At 39.8% G+C, this 22,750-nt stretch overlaps 1 protein-coding gene across 2 annotated transcripts in view; it reads right to left on the bottom strand.

Moving 5' to 3' along the window:
• The window catches only part of FERMT2 (FERM domain containing kindlin 2), an 87,837-nt gene extending 65,953 nt beyond the window's left edge, over positions 1 to 21,884 (bottom strand). For both annotated transcript variants that reach the window (XM_044918402.1, XM_021701540.1), the window contains exons 1-2: positions 21,810 to 21,884; positions 21,242 to 21,407 (exon numbers count right to left, since the gene is read on the bottom strand). In XM_044918402.1, coding sequence (XP_044774337.1) covers positions 21,242 to 21,398 — 157 coding nt within the window. In that variant the 5' untranslated portion in view covers positions 21,399 to 21,407; positions 21,810 to 21,884. The remainder of the gene's footprint in view (positions 1 to 21,241; positions 21,408 to 21,809) is intronic.
• Between the last annotated feature and the right edge of the window lie 866 nt (positions 21,885 to 22,750).

Here is a 22,750-nt window from a genome sequence, read left to right as displayed (position 1 = left end):
AGGGTTGCTGGAGTGGAGGGGGTGGGAGGGATGGGGTGGCTGGGTGATGGACATTGGGGAGGTTAAGTACTATGGTGAGTGCTGTGAATTGTGTAAGACTGATGAATCACAGACCTGTACCCCTGAAACAAATACATTATATGGTAATTAAAAAAAACCCAAAGCTTTATTGTTGTTGCTTTTAAAGTAGGCTCTATGCCCAATGTGAGGCTTGAACTCACAACCCTGAGATCAAGAGTTGCAAGCTCCATCCATTAAGCCAGCCAGGTACCCTAATTTTAAGAAATCTCAAAGGCAAAGGGCTGCAGCAGAAAGTAATATTCTGGTGAGTTTCAACAAACTTTCCATTGAGTCTGACTTCACCAGATCTTACTGCAACTTGCTTAGTCTGTGCCTTTCCCCCACCAGTTTCAGAGGGATGCCATGAAGCTTGGCAAACTGGGACCTGAAAATGTCCTTAGAAATTAACCCAATCCAAATTCTTCCTATAGATAAGGAAACCATGTCCAGTGGGGCTAGTGACTTGCTTGAGCCCCCACAGTTCCTCAGTGGCAGAGCTGAGATCAGAATTCAGTTCTCAGAGGTATCTGTCAACTGAATAGGTGGTCAGTATGAAAAAATGGGTTCACAGACTAAATTTATGTTCATCCAGCTCTGCCCAAAGTAAACACTGCCTGGCAAACACAGAGAAACCTTGTCACCAGAGAGACTGCTATTTCATTTGGGTCTCCAAGAGCTATGCTGAAAGTAGTCATTCAAACCATTCCATTTCTTTGTTCCAACACCATCCGTATACTGGAGTATCAATTTATTAATATAAAATGGACCCCATCGCCTACCACACATTTACCAGTTCAACACCAAGAAGCTAATCAATTCAAGATATATACTAAGAAAGATAAGAAATTACACCAGAAATTTATGAACTACACCAGGGAAACGGTAATTCAAGTGAGGGAGGAGCTCGTCTTAGGAGGCCCTGCCTAGAACCAGCCCAAACTACACAAGTCTCTCATCAGGTCACTCTCCAACACCAAACGTGAATGAAGGAATATTTAAACTATGCATATCTTTAACTGATTTAATAATAGAAACTACGGGAATACCTCATTTTATTGTGCTTCGCTTTACTGCTTTTTGCAGATAATGCATTTTTTACAGATTGAAGGTTTATGGTAACCCTGTGTCAAGCAACTATCTGCATCATTTTTCCAACAGCAGCCGCTCACTTTGTGTCTCTGTGTCACATTTTGGTAAATTTTGCAATATTTCAAACTTTCTCATATTTGTTATGGTGATCTGTGAACAGTGACCTCGTATGTTATTCTGGGGTACCACAAACCATGCCCATATGATGGCATATCTAATCGACGGCTCTACTGCCTGGCCATTCTCCCATCTCCTTTCCTCTCCTCAGGCCTCTCTATTCCATGAGACAAAACAATATTGAAATTAGGCCAATTAACAACCCTATTATGGCCTCTAAATGTTCATGTGAAAGGGAGAGTTGCACATCTCCCGCTTTAAATCAAAAGCCTAGTGTTGAAAGCTGAGATAGGCTGAAAGTTAGGCCTCTTGCACACACACAGCCAACTTGTAATGCAGAGGAAAAGTTCTTGAAAGAAAAGTGCTACTCCAGTGAACACAGGAATGAATGATTAGAAAGCGAAACAACTTTATTGCTGATATGAAGAAAGTTTTTGTGGTCTGGACAGAAGACCAAATCAACCGCAACATTCCCTTAAACCAAAGCCTAATGCAGAGTAAGGCCCTAACTCTTCTATTCTAAAAAGGCTGAGAGAGGTGAGGAAGCTGAAGAAAAGTTTGAGGCTAACAGAGGTTGGTTTAAGAGGTTTAAGGAAAGAAGCCGTCTCCATTAACATGAAAGTACAAAGTGAAGCAGCAAGTGCTAATGTAGAAGCTGCAGCAAATTACCAAGAAGATCTAGCCCAGACCATTAATGAAGGTGGCTGCACTAAACAAATTTTCAATGTAGACAAAACAGCCTTATATAGAACTTCCATAGCTAGAGAGAAGTCAATGCTTGGCTTCAAAGCTTCAAAGGACAGGCTGACTTTCTTGTTAGGGGCTAATGCAGCTGGTGACTTTCAGTGGAAGCCAATGCTCACAGACTACTCCAAAAATCCCTAGGGCCCTTAAGAATTACCCTAACTCTACTCTGCCTGTGCTCTATAAATGCAACAACAAAGCTTGGATGACAGCACATCTATTTACAATATGGTTTAATGAATATTCTAAGCCCACTGTTGGGACCTACTGCTCAGAAAGAAAGATTCCTTTCATATTACTGCTCACTGAAAATGTACCTGGTCACCCAAGAGCTCTGATAGAGAAGTACAACGAGATTAATGTTGTTGTCAAGCCTGCTAACAGAACATCCATTCTGCAGCCCACGGATCAAGGAAGGAGTCATTTCATCTCTCAAGTCTTATTATTTAACATTCATAAGGCTAATGCTGCCATGGATAGTGATTCATCTGATGGATCTGGGCAAGGTTAACTGAAAATCTTCTGGAGAGGATTCACCATTCTGGATGCCATTAAGAACATTCCTGATTCATAGGAAGAGGTCAAAATATAAACATGAACAGGAGTTTGGAAGAAGTGAATTCCAACCCTCACAGATGACTGTGAGGGGTTCAAGACTTCAGTGGAGGAAGTAACTGCAGATGTGGTGGAAACACCAAGAGAACTAGAATTAGAAGTGGAGCCTGAAGATGGACTGAGTTGCTGCAACCTCAGGATAAAACCTGAATGGATGAGGAGCTGTTTCTTATGCACGAGCAAAGAAAGTGGTTTTTTGAGGTGAAATTTATTCATGACATAAGCTTAATTGATAAAGCAACATTTTGAAAGAAGTTCTACTGTGAATAAAATGCTATCAAATGGCATTCCATGCTACAGAGAAACTGTTCATGAAAGGAAGGGTCAATCAATGAGGCAAACTTCATTGTTGTCTTATTTTAAGAAATTAAATAATTTCTTTAAGAAATTAAATGTGGCCACAACCACCCCAACCTTCAGCAATCATCACCCTGATCAGTAGCCATCAACATCAAGGCAAGACCCTCCACCAGCAAAAAAGATCATGACTTACTGAAAGCTCAGATGGTGGTTAGCATTTTTAACTGACTGAGCCACCCAGGCGTCCCTCAGATGGTGGTTAGCATTTTTATAAATAAAAGTATTTTTAAATTAAGGTATGTATATTGCTTTTTCAGACATAATGCTATTACTGCACACTTGACTACAGTATAGTGTAAACGTAACTTTTATATGCACTGGGAAACAAAAAAATTCATTTGACTTGCTTTATTGCAGTGGTCTGGAACCAAACCAGCAATTATCTTTGAGGTATTCCTATAAAACAAAATGGTTACTGTTAGCAGCTATTTAAGTATTTCAAGAATGCATATACTAATAAGCAAAATTAAGATGAGTTTATAACAAGTGAAAAACACAAACAGGATATAAATTGCAAAGAAACAATATAGAAAAATATTTTTTTTTCTTTTTAAGAGAGAGCACGAGTGGTGGCGGGAGCGGGGGATGGGGCAGGCAGAGGGAGGAGAGAGAGAATCTTAAGCAGGCTCCACAACCAGCATGGAGCCCCACTTGGGTTTCAATCTCACAATCCCGAGATCATGACCTGAGCTGAAGAGTCGGACACTTCACTGAGTCACCCAGGCACCCCTAGAAAAATAATTTAACAACTTTTTGTTTCTTATTTTAGATTTAGATCTATAATATTATAGATTATTATAAAATGAATATTCTATCTAAAAATAATTGGAATACCTTCCAAGTCATTTCCTCTCCTCCCTGTTTAAGACTCAAGAGTCTAAATCATTCTTAATCTTATTTTAGAGGGATGACCCTCCCCCCTTCCAGAACTACCCTTTAACAACAGAATTCTGGGCGCCTGGGTGGCTCAGTCGGTTGAGCGACTGCCTTCGGCTCAGGTCCTGATCCTGGAGTCCCGGGATCGAGTCCCTCATCGGGCTCCCTGCTCAGCAGGGAGTCTGCTTCTCCCTCTGACCCTCCTCCCTCTCGTGCTCTCTGTCTCTCATTCTCTCTCTCGTAAATAAATAAATAAAATCTTTAAAAAAAAAAAACAAACAGAATTCTGAGCAATGCATTTTACAATACATCACTACAACACCATCAACTAAGACTTAAGCAAATTTCTATAATATAGGCATCATACATCTAGTATACTAGACATTAGAATATTCCTGATTTCCCACAGCTATGAAAACCAGAAACAGGACTGCCTTGAGAAGGTCCCAACACTAACTTAGCAGACATATTCTTTTGTGGAAAATGGAAAACAAAACAACAACCCACTGGCAATTTGAAGCATGCAAGTATTTCATGACTCAGAAACTGTCCCTCATTCCACCCCACCCCATCCAACCAATTAAGGGAAGACTACACTAAGATCACGCACATAGAAATTGTATTAGCTTAACCTTTAAATCTGTGAAGTTGAATGTATCTCAAGTTCTATTCTGTTTCTTCCTCTCCTTCAATTTTTCTTGGAATTTACCTCTTAAGCAGCTGTTTAATTTGTCCCTTCCTCTCCTTTTACACTGCCTTACTTCATGTCCTCAACATCTCTTGCCTAAACTACTTTGCATTTTTGCAAAACTAAGTTATCTTTTAAAATGTATATTTGGTGGGAGCCCTGGGTGGCTCAGTCACTTAAGCGTCTGCCTTTGGCTCAGGTCATGATCCCAGGGTCCTGGGATCGAGTCCCACATCAGGCTCCTTGCTGAGCAGAGATTCTGCTTCTCCCTCTCCCTCTGCCAGTACTCCCCCAGCTTGTGCGCTCTCTCCCTCTGATAAATAAATGAATAAATTAAATCTTTTTTAAAAATGTAAGTTTGGTGATTTTACTTCTCTACTTAACTTTCCAAGTCCCTCTCTTGCTAAGGTGTTTTATAACATCTTAATAGGTTAAACAAATCTTAACCATCTGTGCCCCACAGTGCTCTAGCTATCCTCAGGAACAGCTCATGCTCTGGCTGTTTGTGGCACAACTGGGTGTTTCAAAGCTCCGTGATTGGATACTTTTCCCTTTCCCCACTCAGAGGGTGATAAAATCCTACATAAGAATCAGCTCAAATATTACCATCGCAGACTCTCTTCACAGACTCTCCTATCAAAGCAGTTAGGTACATCTTAGCACTCTGAATAATCATTACACTTTGTTATATTTTACATAAATAACTTAGACTAAGGGTCTTTGAGCTTATTCATCTTGTCTCTCACAGACAGAACCCAGAGCCTGGCACACAGCATTAAACCAATAAATATATGTAATGTACAAGCAACATGCGAAAAGATCTTAATATGTAAAATCATAATTATTCCATGAGAAAAGTTTTTGTCAAAGATTAAAAACTGTCGGTTTTGGGAAATGAAAAAAGGGAAATGAAAAAACAGAAAAACTGTTAAGTGTGCTGTAATTTAAAACATTAGAAACACTGAGAAGTGTTACATTTCTTTGTAAAAATTAATCAAAAGTAGTTTAAACAGTATTTGCTTATGCCTTGGCAAGTTGTTGTACTCCTAAGTTTGGGTCAATTCCCATTTTATCCTTTGCACTTTCAGTGTCACGAAATATCCCTGAGAGTTTCTTTAAAACAATTTTTTTTGATGGTGTCACTCTCTGTGAGACATCTTCATCCTTTTTGTCACACCATTTTCCTCACTTATGTCAATAAATCTGCCTTCACTAAATCCTTTTGGCTGCATATCTAGTCTCTCCAATGGAGACAGCCATGGTGAGCTATTTCTTCTATAACTCCCCATCTACGTTTGAGTCAAATTTCACTTCCGGTATTATCACTTTTTGTTTCTTTGCTGCACATTTATCTTTGTTGGCCAATTTCCGCTTTCAATGATCCATTTTTGTAAAATAGCTCATGAGTTTATCAGCGGGAGACAGAGGCAACACAGCTATACACTTGGCTATCTATGAGTGAACTATGTAACAAATACACTAGTGACAAATCATGGACAGACTCTGAAATAAGTGACATGACTGGTCACTGGTCATGATGCACATCTGTTATTTACATAATGAACTAGGGACTGAAAAATGAGAAGGAGTTTTCACTTCATGAAATTATTCAAAAGTATGGTGATAACTAAAATATAAATCCTATTGTTGGATGATGGATGCTACTTAACTGTGATAACTGAAACGTGTATACTGAAAGTGTGCAAGCACTGACGGTTTCCAAAAATCTAGCTGGTATGTCATATTTTTTTTAAAATGTTTTTAATCTGGTGGTGCCTGGGTGATTCAGTCGGCTGAGCATCTGCCTTTCGGCTCAGGTCATGATCTCAAGATCCTGGGATTGAGCCCCGCGTTGGGCTCTCTACTCAACAGGGAGTCCGCTTCTCCTTCTCCCTCTGTTCTCTCTCTCTCTCATAATAAATAAAATCTTTTAAAAAAAAATTAAAAATAAACCCTTAAAAATGTTTTTAATCTGTTAACAGATGCTGTAAACTGCTTCAAAGTTTACATATCATTCAAACTGCCATACATTTCAATTAAAATACCCCAATTTTAAATTTAAAAATTATTTTACGTTAAGTCTTCAATGACTGACTAAAGCAGATGAACTGATTATAGAAAACATTTAGAACCTAAACTGATAAAAAGTGACAAATTGGTATATCTTTGATATAGCTAATGACTGAAAATTTAGGAATTCGCTCATCAAAATGACAGAATTGGGGCGCCTGGGTGGCTCAGTCGGTCGAGCACCCAACTCTTGGTTTCAGCTCAGGTCTAATCTCAGGGTCATGAGATTGAACCCCGTGTTGGGCTCTGCAGTCAGCGGGGGAGCCTGCCTCAGATTCTTTCTCCCTCTTCCTCTGTACCCCCAACCTGCCCCGTGTGCACGCTCTTGCTCTTTCACTAGAATAAATCTTTAAAAAAAAAAAAAAGTGATCAAAAGCACTAACTATTCTATAATTCAAAAAAGAAGTAATTTAGTGAGAATATTTTATTGCCTTTGGCATTTTAAATTTATCTCAGAAAGTACTAACAAATCTTAATACAGGAGTGCAGACTACTGAAATAAATATTTCCTGGAATCCAAGAGGCTTATTATGCTTATATCTTACGTTACTGACTTATATATACTTAATGAGCTACAAATTTGTAAAAATCTGACATCTCTCCCGGTTTAACATCTTTTATTGGTATCTGATAGCTCTTATTCCATGTAACGCTAAATCTTTTAAACCTGGTTTATAAAGCACTTTAAGCACTTGTTTCTTAAGCCTGTCAAGCCACTGGTTCCCCAGAACTGCTCTTTCATCATCATCAGACCTCCTTCAGTTCCTTGAACGGCACCCTCCCTCGCTCCACCTCTCCTGCTGGGGCTTCGTTTTCTCCCAACCCATGGTTCTTCCGTCTCTTGCCCTTAGGCTAACATCCTCTGCCACTCGACTGGCTAATTCCCACTCCACCTTCAACTCTCAGCTTGAAAGTAATTTCTTCCAAAAATCCTTCCCTATATACAAGGTCACATTCCCCAGTAAATACTCCTGTAACTATTTCAATTATCATAATACTCATCACATTATAGCAATTACATATTTAAAGATGGTCTTGTCCCTATGACCGTAAGATGAGAATAAGGAGTTAATTTTGTTCACTTCCTGTCTCTCCCATTCGTAGTACACTATCTAGCATTCAGTAGGTTCTCATTTAAAATATTAAGTGGGTGAGTGAAGGAATAATAGAAAAGAATATCACGTCCTCACTTACTGAACTTTTATCTTTCCTCTCTATAATCTTATCTTCTACTTCCCCAAGCTATTATCCAATACACCATAAACGGTGCAACTGCTATCTGGAATGCCTTTCTTCCTAACTTTTCACCCTGGCCAGGCATTGCTCATTCTTCTAAATCTCCATCATCTTCCTGTACCACTTTTTGGCACTTCACAACCAGAAGCGATCAACTCAAAGCAATCTTCTGTTTCACTGTGGTACGAGAAAGCGGCTCACATTTTAAGCAGCTACCTAATATAATGCTTGACCCTCCATAAATGTTTGCTGCTGCTACTCCTGATGAGGTCATGTTCATGCACCTCTTCTATCCCCATAGAAGTGTCCTGCTATATACCTCTATAACCTATCAAAAATAGAGCGTTAAGTGTACAGGATTATTTTTATACAGGAACGTTTACACACAAATGTCCCATCTCTAAAGCGTTTCTTTCCTAGTCTGAGTTCTTTAAGGCATTAATTTATTCATCAAACCCATGAGGTAAGATACTTAGTAGGGAGATATTCCAGAGGTCCATGAGGATCCTCAATAACAACAATTATTATAACTAGTACTTAGTAGGTGCCAAGAACTGTTCTAAGTACTTTACACATATACATTCATTTAACCCTCACAACAAACCTGTAAGGTAAATATATTATTACCCCCATTTTACTTGTAAAGAAACCAAGCCACAGCAGTGTTAAATAATTTGGCACAAGGTCACAAAGCTTCTAGGGAGTGAAGCTAGTATTCAAACCCAGGCAGTCTGGCTTCAGGTAATGTATTCAGAGAGTTTAGAACCATTCAACAAAATTTACAAAATCAAGAAAATAAGAAGGGGTTTCTGGCTAAATACATAAATACAATGAAAACAGACTGCTTCAATCTACAATGAAAACAAATTAGACTGCTTCAATCTACAATTCAAGTTTACATTTTAGGTTTACATAGTATTAGAAGTATAACATTTTATTGAGCTCTTACTAAGCATTCTACTAATTACCAGGGATTCTGTTAATCCGCTTAACACCTTACTTAGTTCTTATATTAACTCCAAGAAACAGGTAAATAAACTAAGGTTAAGTGAGATTAAATATTAAGAAGTTAAATAACATGCCAAGGTCACATATAATCATAAGTAGCCATGTCTTAGACTAAGTTCTTAAACACTAACAAAGTTTACCTTTTAAAGACATTTGCCTAGAATAAAAAAAAAATAATAAAATAAAATAAAAGACACTTGCCTAAACCAGAATATAAACTTATTGGAAATACCTTCACTGCAGCATAGTTTATCTATAATTTTATATATATTAGAACATAAAATCTACTGCTTCTAATACATTCTTGTCATAACTTCTTTATAATATTACCTATAGTGATGCAAGGTGGCACAATAAAGTTAAAATACATTACTAATACGGTAGAGAATAAGTTAGTACTATTTGGCTTACCTTTATAAAAGATACTTTCTTGATCTTTTATAAAATGGCATTATTTCTCCAGTTCAGTAAAAGGGAAAAATTTACACACCACTAAAATAGTCTGGACTACAATCTTCATCATTACATTTACAAAGGCTATTCTGAAGCACTTCATATTTATTAAATAACTTAATCCTTTAATAATCCTATGATAAAGTTACTATTATTATCCCTATTTTATAGCTGAGCAACCAGAAGCACAGACAGGTGGTCACCTAGCACAAGGCTGTACAGCTAGAATATGGTAAAGTCAGGACTGTCACACCAATAGGCTGTCCCCGACCCCAGTTATTCTCCCCAACAAGAGCATTCTATCACAGCAAAAGAATTCAACACCTTGCATGAAACTGTAAACTGGTAAGAACAATCCTTTGGTTTTTTTCCAAGTTATTTTTAATTTCAAAAGTTAGGAAATTCAGGAACTACATTTAAGGAATATTAAGCTGGGTGTCTATTATCCAATAGACATCTTCATCTATCATCAATAATGCTGGCACTTTATTGGTGTTTTATTTACAATCCTGAGTGTTCCATTAAGAAAAAGATATCTAAATCATCATTACACTATTGCTCTGAAATTAGTCTTTCAAATACCTGATACAGTTTTTAGTTACAGAATAATATAAAAATAAGATAAATATCTGAGAAAGGATTCACTACAGATTCTAAAGCAGATTTCACCTCCCCTGAACTAGAGGTTATCAGCTTCCTAACACTGAAAATTATATACAAGTTGTCCAAGGAAATACTGAAGGTGGCTGGTCCTTATACAACTAGATAGTAGATAATCAAGTCCAAAAACATGAATCATGGGAAAAAAGAAAAAAACCATGAATCATGAAAGAAAATCCAAATGTAAACCTCATATTTTAATCATTTGCTGCTTTTCTTCTTTTATTTATACTAATTCACTTAGAAGAATTATTGAAATGGAGAGAAAATACCAGAAGATACTAGTTTTCAAAACATTTTACCAGGTCACTCTAGGAGAGTCACTATGAATAAATAGTCTCAGGGAAGGAAAGCAGACCATCCACAACAGGACTGTCTTAGAATGCTGTATTATCTAGTTTGAAAAGTGACATTTGAAAAAAAATGTTCAAAGAACTCTAATAAAATTACAAAGAGAAGGAAACAAATTTAAATAAAAGCTTATCCTGTGTTTATCTGTACTGTACAGATAAGGAAATTGAGATTCTGAACACTGAAAACTCTGACTTAAAAAAAAAAAAAAAAAAAAAATCACACAGCTATTGAGTGGTAGGGCCAGGATTAGAAGCCAGACCTAACTCTTTCTGTAACATTCCTATAACATTAAACCCTAAAACCTGGGGTGCCTGGGTGGCTCAGCCGGTTAAGTGTCTGCCTTTGGCTCAGGTCACGATCCTGGGGTCCTGGCATGGGCCATGTATCAGGCTCCCTGCTCAGTGAGGAGACTGCTTCTCCCTCTCCTCCCTGCTCATGCTCTCTCTCTCGCTTTCTCTGTCTCTCTCGAATAAAATCTTTAAAAACAAAATAAACCCTGAAAGTTTTCTTTGATTATTCAAAGATGCCTCACTATAGGGGCACCTGAGTGGCTCAGTCGTTAAGCGTCTGCCTTCGGCTCAGGTCATGATCCCAGGGTCCTGGGATCGAGTCCCACATCGGGCTCCCTGCTCAGCGGGAAGCCTGCTTCTCTCCCTCTCTCGCTGTGTCTCTGTCAAATAAATAAATAAAATCTTAAAAAAAAAAAAAAAAGGAAAAAGATAAAAAGCTTCAGGCAATTTCCTGACTTCCCAATCACAGCATTTAGCATCAAAAATAGGATTAAAGGGCACCTGGGTGGCTCAGATGGTTAAGCGTCTGCCTTCGGCTCAGGTCGTGATCCCAGAGTCCTGGGATCGAGTCCCACATCGGGCTCCCTGCTCCTTGGGAGCCGGCTTCTCTCTCTCTCTCTCTCTGTCTCTCATGAATAAATAAATTAAAAAAAAAAAAAAATAGGATTAAGGGTAGAAGCAACAATCAGAATACTTACAGAAAATCCTTTGGGAAGAAGAAAAAGTGCTCTAGAAAAGCACAGATGAGAAAAGTATGCAAGGCACCCATTTGCATTCCAAAATCTTGCCCCCTGCTGTTTCTATGGGAATTACTTCCCTTCTCATGTAATACTTCCCAATACACTGTTTTGTTGTTTCTTAGGAAAAAATATAAAATTCCCATTCTTTTCTTCTTAACTAGACAAATCATCTGATTCCCCAGGTTTAATTTTTAGTCACTCAATGGTTTAAACATACAGGTAGGGGTGCCTGGATGGCTCAGTTGGTTAAGCGTCATCAGATTCTTGATTTGGGCTCAGGTCGTGATCCCAGGGTCCTGGGATCGAGCCCCGCATCGGGCTCCCTGCTCTGCGGGGAGCCTGCTTCTCCCTCTCCCACTCCCCCTGCTTGTGTTCCCTCTCTCGCTGTGTCTCTCTCTGTCAAATAAATAAATAAAATCTTAAAAAAAAAAAAAAGATGCTTCACTATACTCAATATTTATGACTAAAGTTCTAAAAATCTAAATTTTCTAGTAGATTAAAAACAAATTGGTTTTCATTGGACATCTCAGATTAGGCAGATTTCTTACATATGACAATCTTAAAAAGCTCAATCCAGAGAAGAAAAAAATTCATAAGATGGGCTTCATCAAAATTAAGAACTTCTGCTCTTTGAAATATACTGTGTTAAGAAAATGAAATGAAGGGCGCCTGGGTGGCTCAGTTGGTTAAGCGACTGCTTTCGGCTCAGGTCATGATCCTGGAGTCCCGGGATCGAGTCCCACATGGGGCTCCCTGCTCAGCAGGGAGCCTGCTTCTCCCTCTGATCCTCTTCCCTCTCGTGCTGTCTCTCATTCTCTCTCTCTCTCAAATAAATAAATAAAATCTTTAAAAAAAAACAAAAGGAAAAGAAAGTGAAATGACAAGCCACAGACTGGAAGGAAGTACTGCAAAACACATATCTGATAAAGGACTTATACCTAAAATATATATAAAGAATACCCAAAACTCAGTAAGAAAACAACACAAATTAAAAAAAAAACAGGCAAAAGATATGAAGACATTTCACTAAAAGGATATACCAATGGCATAGACACATGTGAAAAGCTCCCCATCATCAGTCAGTAAGAAAATTTGATTTAAAATCATAATGAGATACCCTTACATACTTATTAGACTAAAATTAAACAAAAATATAAACAAAAAGACCTGACAATACCAATGTTGGGGAAGGACCCAGGGCAACGAGAACTATCATTTTTTTTTTCCAGTTCTCATACAATACTGCAAAATAATGTGGCCACTTTGGAAAAGTCGACAGTTTCTTATAAATTTAAGCATATACGTAGAGAATACTATCCAGGAATCCCACCCCTCAGTAGTTATCCAAAAGAAATGAAAATGTATGTTCATGCAAATGTTTACAGCAGCCCTATTCATAATCTCTTCAAGATGGAAACAAACACCCTTCAACTGGTGAATGGATAAACTTCGTACACATCCAGACAATGACTACACAGCAATAGAAAAAACTACTTTTACACTCACAATACATAGATAAATCTAAATTATGCTAAAAAATTTTTTTCTAAATAAAATATATTATGCTAAGTGAAAGAAACCAGACTCAAAGCTACATGCTCTATGGTTCTATTTATAGGACAATCTAGTAAAGGCAAACTATCACTGTTTTTCAGGAGCTGGGGTTAAGGGGATGGGCTGATTTATAAAGGATCACAAGCAAACTTCTCGGAGTGCTGGATAGGTTCTGTATCTTATTTTTTTTTAAGATTTTATTTATCTGACAGAGAGCGCACAAGCAGGAGGAGCAGCATGGGGAGCAGCAGAGGGAGAGGGAGAGGGAGAAGCAGACTCTCCTCTGAACAGGGAGCCTGATGCGGGGTTCAATCCCAGGACCCTGGGACCATGACCTGAGCCAAACGCAAATGCTTAAACAGCTGAGCCACCCAGACACCCCTTAATTATGGTAGTTTAACATGATGATATATATTTGTTAAAACTCAGCATATTATACCAAGAAGGATGAATGTTAATGAATTATAAATTGTATCTTAATAAGCCAGGTATTAAAAAACACTAATCAAAAATACAATTATGCAAGTAATTTGTTGCAATGAATTATAATGGATATGAATTTGTAACCATAAATCCAAGTGTAGAACATCACACCTCAATTAAAAAATTATTTAAAAATATTCCTTTACAATATTCATTTAACTCACACTGGGCATATATACCATTTTGTAACATACCATGGCATTAGCATTAATTTTTATTTCAGTAAAATAATTATTTAAATAAAAATACTGCATACGTTAACTTTTTTCTGAAACCACTTTCATTAGTTTCTAAATGGGCTCAATGTTTTCATGTGCCAAGAAACAATTTTATATCATTCCTTTGTTATAATTGAAAAAAAAGATCACTCTTATAAAAAGAATTTACTACTGAAGCTTTCGTGGTTATAAATTTTTCAAATCTCTGTAATACCATCATCCACTTATTGGTCCATTAGACTTCAGAAATCCCGTGAAAACAGCAGTTAAGTAGCTTTTGTTATTTTAAAGAGGTAGGTGTGTGTTTGGAAGTGAGAAGGGTGGAATGATAGCTTTTTCTTGTTGTTTTGGGGAGTGAGAACACAAAGCAGTCCCAAACTAAACTCCTCTGAGTACAATTCTCTACTTTCAAAGCTGGAACCTATTAAAGTTAAATAGTTTAGATTACATTTTAACTCCTTTTAAAAGCAGTCTTCCCCCTCAGTTCAGTATGCACAGGGATTCTCACTGCCACTGAGAAACAGCCACTCTCATTTGTACAGCACGAAGAGTTTATAAATGCATTTTCACACATATTATCTCTTTTAATTCTCACCAAGACCTATGAGAAAGTGTGTTGTTGTTGTTCTTAATTTCCATTCTGTAGATGTCAAAACCCATTCAGAAGGTTAGATTAGTTGTCCAAAGATCATACAAGCCAGTTAAGTGTCAGGGCCAAAATGCTGTTTCACATTATTCTGTGTATCCATTTGCATCTACTACTAGTCTGAAGACAGACGACGTTACGGGAAAGCTATACCTAACAATGTCTAAAAATATTAGCAATACTTGGTAGCCATTGTGTATATTAAAGGAGACTGAGTAAAGAACAGTTTAGTGACAACTAAATGTGGAATGGAATCCTGGATGGAAAAAAACCAAAGGCCGTTACTTGAACAGGTGGCAAATTTGAACACATGCATATTAGACAGTACTATTGAATCAATGTTTAATTTCCTGAATTTGATAACTGTAATGTAATATATAAGAGAAAATCCTTGTTCTTAGGTAATACATATTTTAAGTATTCAGTGATGAAGGGTTATGATGTATGCAACTTACTGAAAGTGGTTCAAAAAATGTATGTGTGTATAGGGAAATCAAATGGCAAAATGCTAACTGGTGACCTAGGTGAAGATTATACAGTGCTCACAGTTACTTTTTTTTTTTTTTAAGATTTTATTTACTTGAGAGAGAGACAAAAAGCATGAGCAGGGGAAGGGGCAGTGGGAGAAGCAGGCTCCCGCGAAGCAGGGAGCCTGATGTGGGGCTCGACTGGAGGACCCTGGGATCATGATCTGAGCTGAAGGCAGACACTTAACTGACTGAGCCACCCAGGCGCCCCTCATGGTTACGCTTATTACTGAATTTATAAGATTTAAATTTCAAAAAATAGAGTTGAAGATAAAAAACATTAATTCTCTTTCAATTTTCTTCAATAGCTATTAGACATCTCCAACGAGATCTTTTAAGAAACTGAATAAAAGGGACATCTGGGTGGCTCAGTCGGTTAAGTGTCTGCCTTCAGCTCAGGTCATGATCTCGGGGTTCCTGGGATCAAGCCCCACATTGGGCTCCCTGCTCAGCAGGGAGCCTGCTTCTCCCTCTCCCTCTGCCTGCCATTCCCCTTGCTTGTGCTCTCTGTCAAATGAATAAATTTAAAAAATCTAAAAAAAAAAAAGAAAGAAAAGAAGTTGAATTTTAAAAAGATATTCTTTTTAGTGCCTATATTATTTTTTTTTTTTTTAAGATTTTATTTATTTATTTGACACAGAGAGGCACAGTGAGAGAGGGAACAGAAGCAGGGGGAGTGGGAGAGGGAGAAGCAGGCTTCCCGCCGAGCAGGGAGCCCGATGCGGGGCTCGATCCCAGCACCCTGACATCATGACCTGAGCCGAAGGCAGACGCTTAACGACTGAGCCACCCAGGTGCCCTTTAGTGCCTATATTATTAGTGCCTAACTTATTTAACGCTAGTTGCAATAAAAAAAAAAATAGGGTACAAAACATGACAGCAAGTCACACATAATATATCCGAGGAATAGCTTGTACTTTTTTAGTACTATGAGAATTTAATATAATTTACATACTGTCCCCTATTTTTAAGAAGGTTAATATTTGCTAAGAGCAGATAAAATTCCAATGCCCATTTCTTATGGATCATTAATATTCTAAACAGAGTAAATCTGCTATCAGACAGTACATATTTAACTAAATTCAACCCATTTTAATATATATGATTTTACCACTGAATTTTTCTCCCATCCCATTCTAAAAGATTTTAAAAAAACGTTTTTATAATTTTGGTATATTTCAAATTAAATGCTGTGAATCTGCACCATGTAGATATTTCCATGAATTCAACCATAAGCATTCAGGGAAAAAAAACAGGATTTCAATAGCACAGACACCATTTCACGAGATAAACATGCCTTCCCCAAGGAGCACTAAGCACAAGTAGGAAAAGGGAGCTGTCCAGTTACACATGCTTTTCTCCCTGTGTTCATATTGCCAAGCTTCGTTCTAGAATTTAAAGTATTTTTGTGCAACAAATCCCCTAATGCAAGCCAACCTCTTCATCTGGTGCTCAACTAAAGAAATTTATTTTTAAAGTTTCTGAAGGAAAAACTAGTTATTTTGCACTTCTGGGAGATGGAATGAATGTATAATATAATTCATGAGCATTTTTAAGGGATTTTTAGGGATTATTTTAACTAAAATCTACTTTGTCATGTGTGCCAACCTCACAACCTAACTCCATCTGAACATGCAATTCCAACATAAATGTACTCTATTTCATTATTTACAGCAAGAACATAACACACTTCAAGGACTTCTTTATAAAGGCTATATTCAGAAACATTCCTTAAACTTTCTACATCAACTCCATACCTTTCTTTTTAGTTACTCCTGAATCCCCCAATCTGTACTTTTTCTCTGGATTATTATTTAACCTGATCTAGCCCAACTTCTACGTTTTTCCTACTCATAGAATCAGAGTGAAAAGAAACTCAGAAATCAGTCTATTCCTCCCTCCAAGCTCACAGAGCTGCTGGCTGGAGACTCCAGTGAGTTCCATGTAACAATAAATTCCTTATCCTCTAACTAATATGAATTTCTACAGAAAGGTAATATTTAATTGTACAAAGAAGTTCAGAAAAGAAAAAAAGTTCAGAAAAGACATTTATAAAGCGCAAAACGCAGTGAAACAAAGCATCTCTGGCATTTAGAATCCTCGATACTAAGTTCTGAATACTAGTGAGTAGAAGAACAGTTTTGGTTTTTTTTTAAGATTTTTATTTATTTGACAGAGACACAGGGAGAGAGAGAACACAAGCAGGGGGAGTGGGAGAGGGAGAAGCAGGCTTCCTGCCGAGCTAGGGAGCCCGATGTGGGATCAATCCTAGGACCCTGGGACCATAACCTGAGCCGAAGGCAGACGCTTAACGACTGAGCCACCCAGGCGCCCCTAGAAGAACAGTTTTAATATTTCTTGATCTCCAGAACATAAGGGAATCCCATAAAAGTGGGCCTCTTCCTTACAAAATTTATTTTTGAATAATTAGTTTATAAATTTATTCTCTGATGTCTTACTTTTATAATCTTTATCCCTACTGTTTTACATATTAACTCTTTGAAATAAAAAAAAACCCACAAAATAAAAAACACTATACAGGTTTGAAAATTATTTTTAACAAAAACTACAATAAATTTTTCAAGTTCGATTTCAAGCTTTTAACCTGGATTTTTAAAAATGGCAAAAATAACAATTTTTCATTCTTAGAATGAGGTATAAACATTGAGGGGACCAATCTTGAGATAATTTGTCTAATATCAGCCTAAACTAAGTCACAGATGCAAAAAGTTTTCTGTGACATCAGGATATAATTCCCTAAAACCTACTTCTTCATAGCATACACTCTTTATTTTCTTTTAAAAGGTTAGTGCAGAATGACATATGAATTTTACACTTAGATTTAAAGGAGGCCTTTCAGATCTTTGAATCAAAGTCATGAATCAAAGAATCATGATTTAATGACCTTAACTGAAGTACGAAAGTTCTTTATAAAATTCTTTAGCTTGCTTAATTAAAGTGCCTATGTCTGAGCTGACCACTATACCTTCAGGGTAAGGCTGACCTTCAGGGGTCAAACCCAGGGGTTGTGTCATAACTTTTTTTTTTAAATCACAGAATCTAACGAAAGCTAAAAAGCCTCTTCTCAAAAAATCCCATATATGTACATACATACAAAATTTTATTTATTTTATTTTTTAAATATTTAAGTAATCTCTACACTCAATGTGGAACTCTGAACTGATGACCTTGAGATCAAGAGTCACACACTCTTCAGACTGAGCCAGCCAAGTGCCCCACATACAAAAATTTTATTTTATTTATTTTTTTTTTTTAAGATTTTATTTATTTATTCATGAGAGACAGAGAGAGAGAGAGAAGCAGAGGGAGAAACAGGCTCCCAAGGAGCAGGGAGCCCGACGCGGGACTCGATCCCAGGACCCTGGGATCATGACCTGAGCCGAAGGCAGACGCTTAACCATCTGAGCCACCCAGGCGCCCCCAAAATTTTATTTTTTTAAAGATTTTTTTAATTTATTTGTCAGAAAGAGAGAGAGCGCACAAGCGGGGAAGCTGCAGAGGGACAGGGAGAAGCAGGCTTCCCGCTGAGCAAGGAGCCTGATGTGGGACTCCATCCCAGGACCCTGGGATCATGATCTGAGCTGAAGGCAGACGCTTAACCGACTGAGCCACCCAGGCATCCCCCCACATACAAAATTTTACTACAATCTTGAAGGGAGGAGTCACCAGAGAATCTATCAATCCCCAGGAAATAATTGTTATCACTGATTACATAGGAAGAAAGCCTTAAAACTTAATCCTTTTGGTTTTCGTACAGATTCTGATCTGAACAAGAAAGGTACCAGAGAGGCATCTGGAGTCTGAAGACATTGGTCAAAGCTGTGATACCTTCTGTTCCCAAAGTACCATAACTGTCTCAAGGCCATAGTAGCCAGGTTCTGCCAATTGTCCTGCAATCCCAAGACACAAGACCCTCTGCTATCTCTACCTCTAATCATCTAGATCCTGCAAGCTGCTCGGATGTACTGTTGTTGCTGACAAGTAGCCACCCAGTCCACCCTTTAATACCTTCAGTGACACAACTCAGTGTTTCAAAAGGCAGGCCACTGCAGTTTTAGGCACCTTTCAAGAACTATAAAGTTCCTTTCTAATTTGACCAGGTTTGTAAACTTTAAGCGCTGCCCTACTCAATTTCTCCTTTTTTCACTTACCAATAGGTAACAAATTAGCTTATCATTCAAAGTATCTAATCCTAAAACCAGAAGCAAAAAATCATTTAGCTCTACATGCACCAGAGAAGTCAGAATAATGATGAAAAGCACTTTCTATGTGGAAGTCAAAATATAAGAGAGCAGTACTGGTTCAGTTCAAGAAAAATGCAAGGTTTCCACGTACCCAGTTTGTTGGGCTTCTTTTCACTGCATAAAAAATAAAAAATGTATCAACATTAAAAGATTCAGATTACAATCACTTAAAATTAACATCAGTTCTGTCTGCAAATAGTTTATTCTCTGTATTTCTATTTATGCCTGTGATTCTGTGTAATAAACAGTTCTAATCAATGCAATGTAAATATAGAAGTCATTACTTATTCATCAGATAAAGACTGGCTTTCAAGAAACTATTAAGTTGTCTCAGTCACCTTCAACAGCTCCTTTTTCACAATAAGAAATACCTCTTATTGAAGCCAGTGTTATTAATAAGGTCCATTTATCATATATAAGCAACTTCTGATGCAAATCCTTGTTTCCTCTGAAAACAAAGGAAACATTAAAAATTATGTTATTTTCTTCCTTAAATGATCCCACACTAATGCTGGACAAAAAAGATTCACAGATATTTTACAGTGATTGATGCAGTTATATCAGGTAAGAACAATGTTAACCAACAGTTAATTGGATTAACAATACAGCAAAATCTCATTTTCAAAGGACTACCCAGGGGGCTTGTCTTCCTGGGCCAAGTCTCAGAGAGCCCAACAATGCACAGCCCTAAGGAAGAGTCTACCTTGTAAGGGCCTTCTTTTTGGTCCTTCAATAATTAAACTTCCTGTAGAGATACAAAGATCCACCTAAATGAATTCTGCCTTATTTTGCAAATACCACTGGGGCACTAGTTCCATAGATTTATATGTTAGGTATACAACAATCCCTTGGTTAAGAAACACATTTCCTGATAAACAAACACTTCTCTACTTTTCCAAACTGGCTTCAAGAATGAATGCTGTGTTTCAAAAAGACAAAAAAAAAAAATAAAAAATCAAAAAAAAAAAAAAGGCAGTGCCACACATCACCTTACCAGAACTGCATGGCATAAAAAAGGCGTGTTAAGCTCAGGAAGACACACCTCTGAGCATTTCTGGGATAAAATCATCTACAGAATCATTTTAGTTGATTCTTAAAGCTGAAAATTATTTAATGCATCACAACCAAAATACGTACTGCAGAATTTTCTTACAGTCCATATTGTTGGATACCCTATTATTTAAAATTGAGTCAGTTTTGGGCGCCTGGGTGGCTCAGTCGGTTGAGCGACTGCCTTCGGCTCAGGTCATGATCCCAGGGTCCTGGGATCGAGTCCCACATCGGGCTCCCTGCTCCACGGGAAGCCTGCTTCTCCCTCTCCGACTCCCCCTGCTTGTGTTCCCTCTATCGCTGTGTCTCTCTCTGTCAAATAAATAAATAAAATCTTAAAAAAAAAAAAAAAAAAAAAAAAATAAAAAAAAAAAAAAATAAAATTGAGTCAGTTTTAAATCAACGCAGTATATATTTGTACCCAAGCAAATATGATGAATCTCGATTTAATTATGCCTGTATTTTAGCACAAAATTCTTTCATGAGCTTAATATACAACTGAACACTCGAAATAGCTCATTTAAAGCACAGACTATAGATAGTCAAACACTGCCCCACCCCTCGTTAAGAGTGGATGACTGGAACATTTTAATACACTCCATCACGTAGTAGCACAGCTACAGAACCTTCATATTGGCGCCAGAAGTTGCATCTTTTCCGGTGCAATTTATACTTTAAAAATTTTTTGCATCATCCTCAATACCAGATGTCACCAACATTCAGGTACACTGAAGATAAGTAACTGATAACCACAGCCCTGTAATTTCCCCCCTCTCCACATAAATGCGCACTTTTCTCATTTCTTCTAACGTCAAGTCGCTGAATGTAAAGAAATAAAGCGTTCTCGCCAGTAACTACACAATTAAGTTTATTAATTGGGAGGCTGGAATCACATTAAGAAAACTTCAAACAGTAACAACGCAAAACAAGATACAAAGATGAAAAAGTCTTTTTGCTTAAGTACTGAAAGATCTTACAATTTTGAAAAGTATTTGCGCGATCCAAGCAAGATTTCCAAAACCCACCCCTCCCCCAGCCGCAAGCCGCCCTCGCCGCCCGCCCCGGCCCGGCCCTCAGCCGCCGCCTCAGTCTGGAGGTCGTTATCTAGACGCGGCTGGAGGGCTGAGATGCTACTCACCAAGTTTTTCCACCAACTTGAGCATCACCCCTCCAATGTGCACCTCCCCGGTCACTCTTAGGGTGACATCGCGGTTCAGGTCCGTCACATGAACACTCAGTTCCCACGTCCCATCCGCGTAGCAGCCATCTGGCATCCTTATCCCGTCCAGAGCCATGGCTCCTTCCTGCGAGCACGGAGGAAATGGCTCTCGTAAGCGTCACTCCCCCAAAGGAAGGCAAATCCCACCGAATTCGCAGAGTCGACCGCGGAGCGGCAGAAGGTGGAGGACCCGAGGGTTTCCGCACGAACTCGGGAGAGCAGCGGCGGTGCGGGATTCTGCTCCCCGCGCCCTTCCCGGCGGCCGCCCAGCACTCCCCTGCCCGCGGCAGCCCTCGGCGGACACGGCGCCGCCCGTCCGCCCCGCGCGGCCCCAGCCTAGCGGCCCTCGCCTAGCGGACCGCGGCGGGCTTCACCTGCCGGCCTGCAGACCGCACCCCGGCCCGAGAAGACGCCGCCCGCGGGCTTCATATTCCTCGTCCCCGCCCGCGCTCCCCCTCAGGTCCCAGCAGGGATCCCGGCCCCTCACCGCAGGCTCCTTGCGCTCGCGGCCAGGGATTCGCGCCGCAACAGGCGCGGGGGCGGCGGCTCGTGGGGCGGCAGCGTCCGGTCCCCCTCCTCAGCCGGCGAAGCGCTGCCTCCCGGCTGGAGCGACTAATGGAGTCCTGTCGTCGCGGCCCCTCGCCTCTCTCCCAGCGCTCCACCCCTCTCTCCCCGCCCCCTCAGTCGGAGTCCGGCTCTGGCAGGGCGCGCCTGCTCCCTCCTCCTCCGCCCCGCCGAGCCGCTCGGAGCGGGTCGGGCCGCCTCACCCACGTCCCTCACCGTCCCCCCGCGGCCGTGCTGCGGGCTGGGGGCCGCGCGCACTCCCGGGCTGGGGGCGGGGCGGCGCGCGCGGCAGGGGTGGGAGCTGTGCTGGGGAGGCGGGGGGCGCCCGCGGCGCAGCAATCTCAGCCCCGCCGAGCCGCTGCCCTTTTATGGAAATGAAGGACCGGGCGTAGGGATTGAATCCAACATCCGGGCTCTCGGCGGCGGGACCTGAGGAGGGGGAGCGAGGGGAGCGCGGGCCGCCTCCCGCGGGGGCGTGGGTGGGCGGTGGGGCGCTGCGTTTCGTGCTCGGGTCTTCGATTTTGCCGGAGCGTGTGGCGGGTGCCTGTGCTTCCAGCGGGAGAAGGGGGCTTGTCCGTGAGAAACGGCTACAGGAAATTCCCAGGGCAAGGTCGTGTTCAGGGAACAAAGTCCCCCGCCCCCTCCCCACGCCTGGAGCAAGTCCAGAAGTCTCGGGGCGGGAAGAGGTGCCACACTCCGGGAGCTGGAGAGAGGGGTTTGGGACGAAAAAACTTTAGAAAGTAAATGCCCAGGGCAGCTCCATGAACATCCCACAAAAGAATGAAAAAACCCAGAGGGAGGCGAACCACAAAAATTGCTTTGTAAGCAATGTCCGGCACAACCAGCAACTCCTACTGGACTCCC

This window comes from Neomonachus schauinslandi, chromosome 9 (assembly GCF_002201575.2).
Source record: "Neomonachus schauinslandi chromosome 9, ASM220157v2, whole genome shotgun sequence".
Classification (NCBI taxonomy): Eukaryota; Metazoa; Chordata; class Mammalia; order Carnivora; family Phocidae; genus Neomonachus; species Neomonachus schauinslandi.
This window is presented reverse-complemented; position numbering and strand designations above follow the sequence as displayed.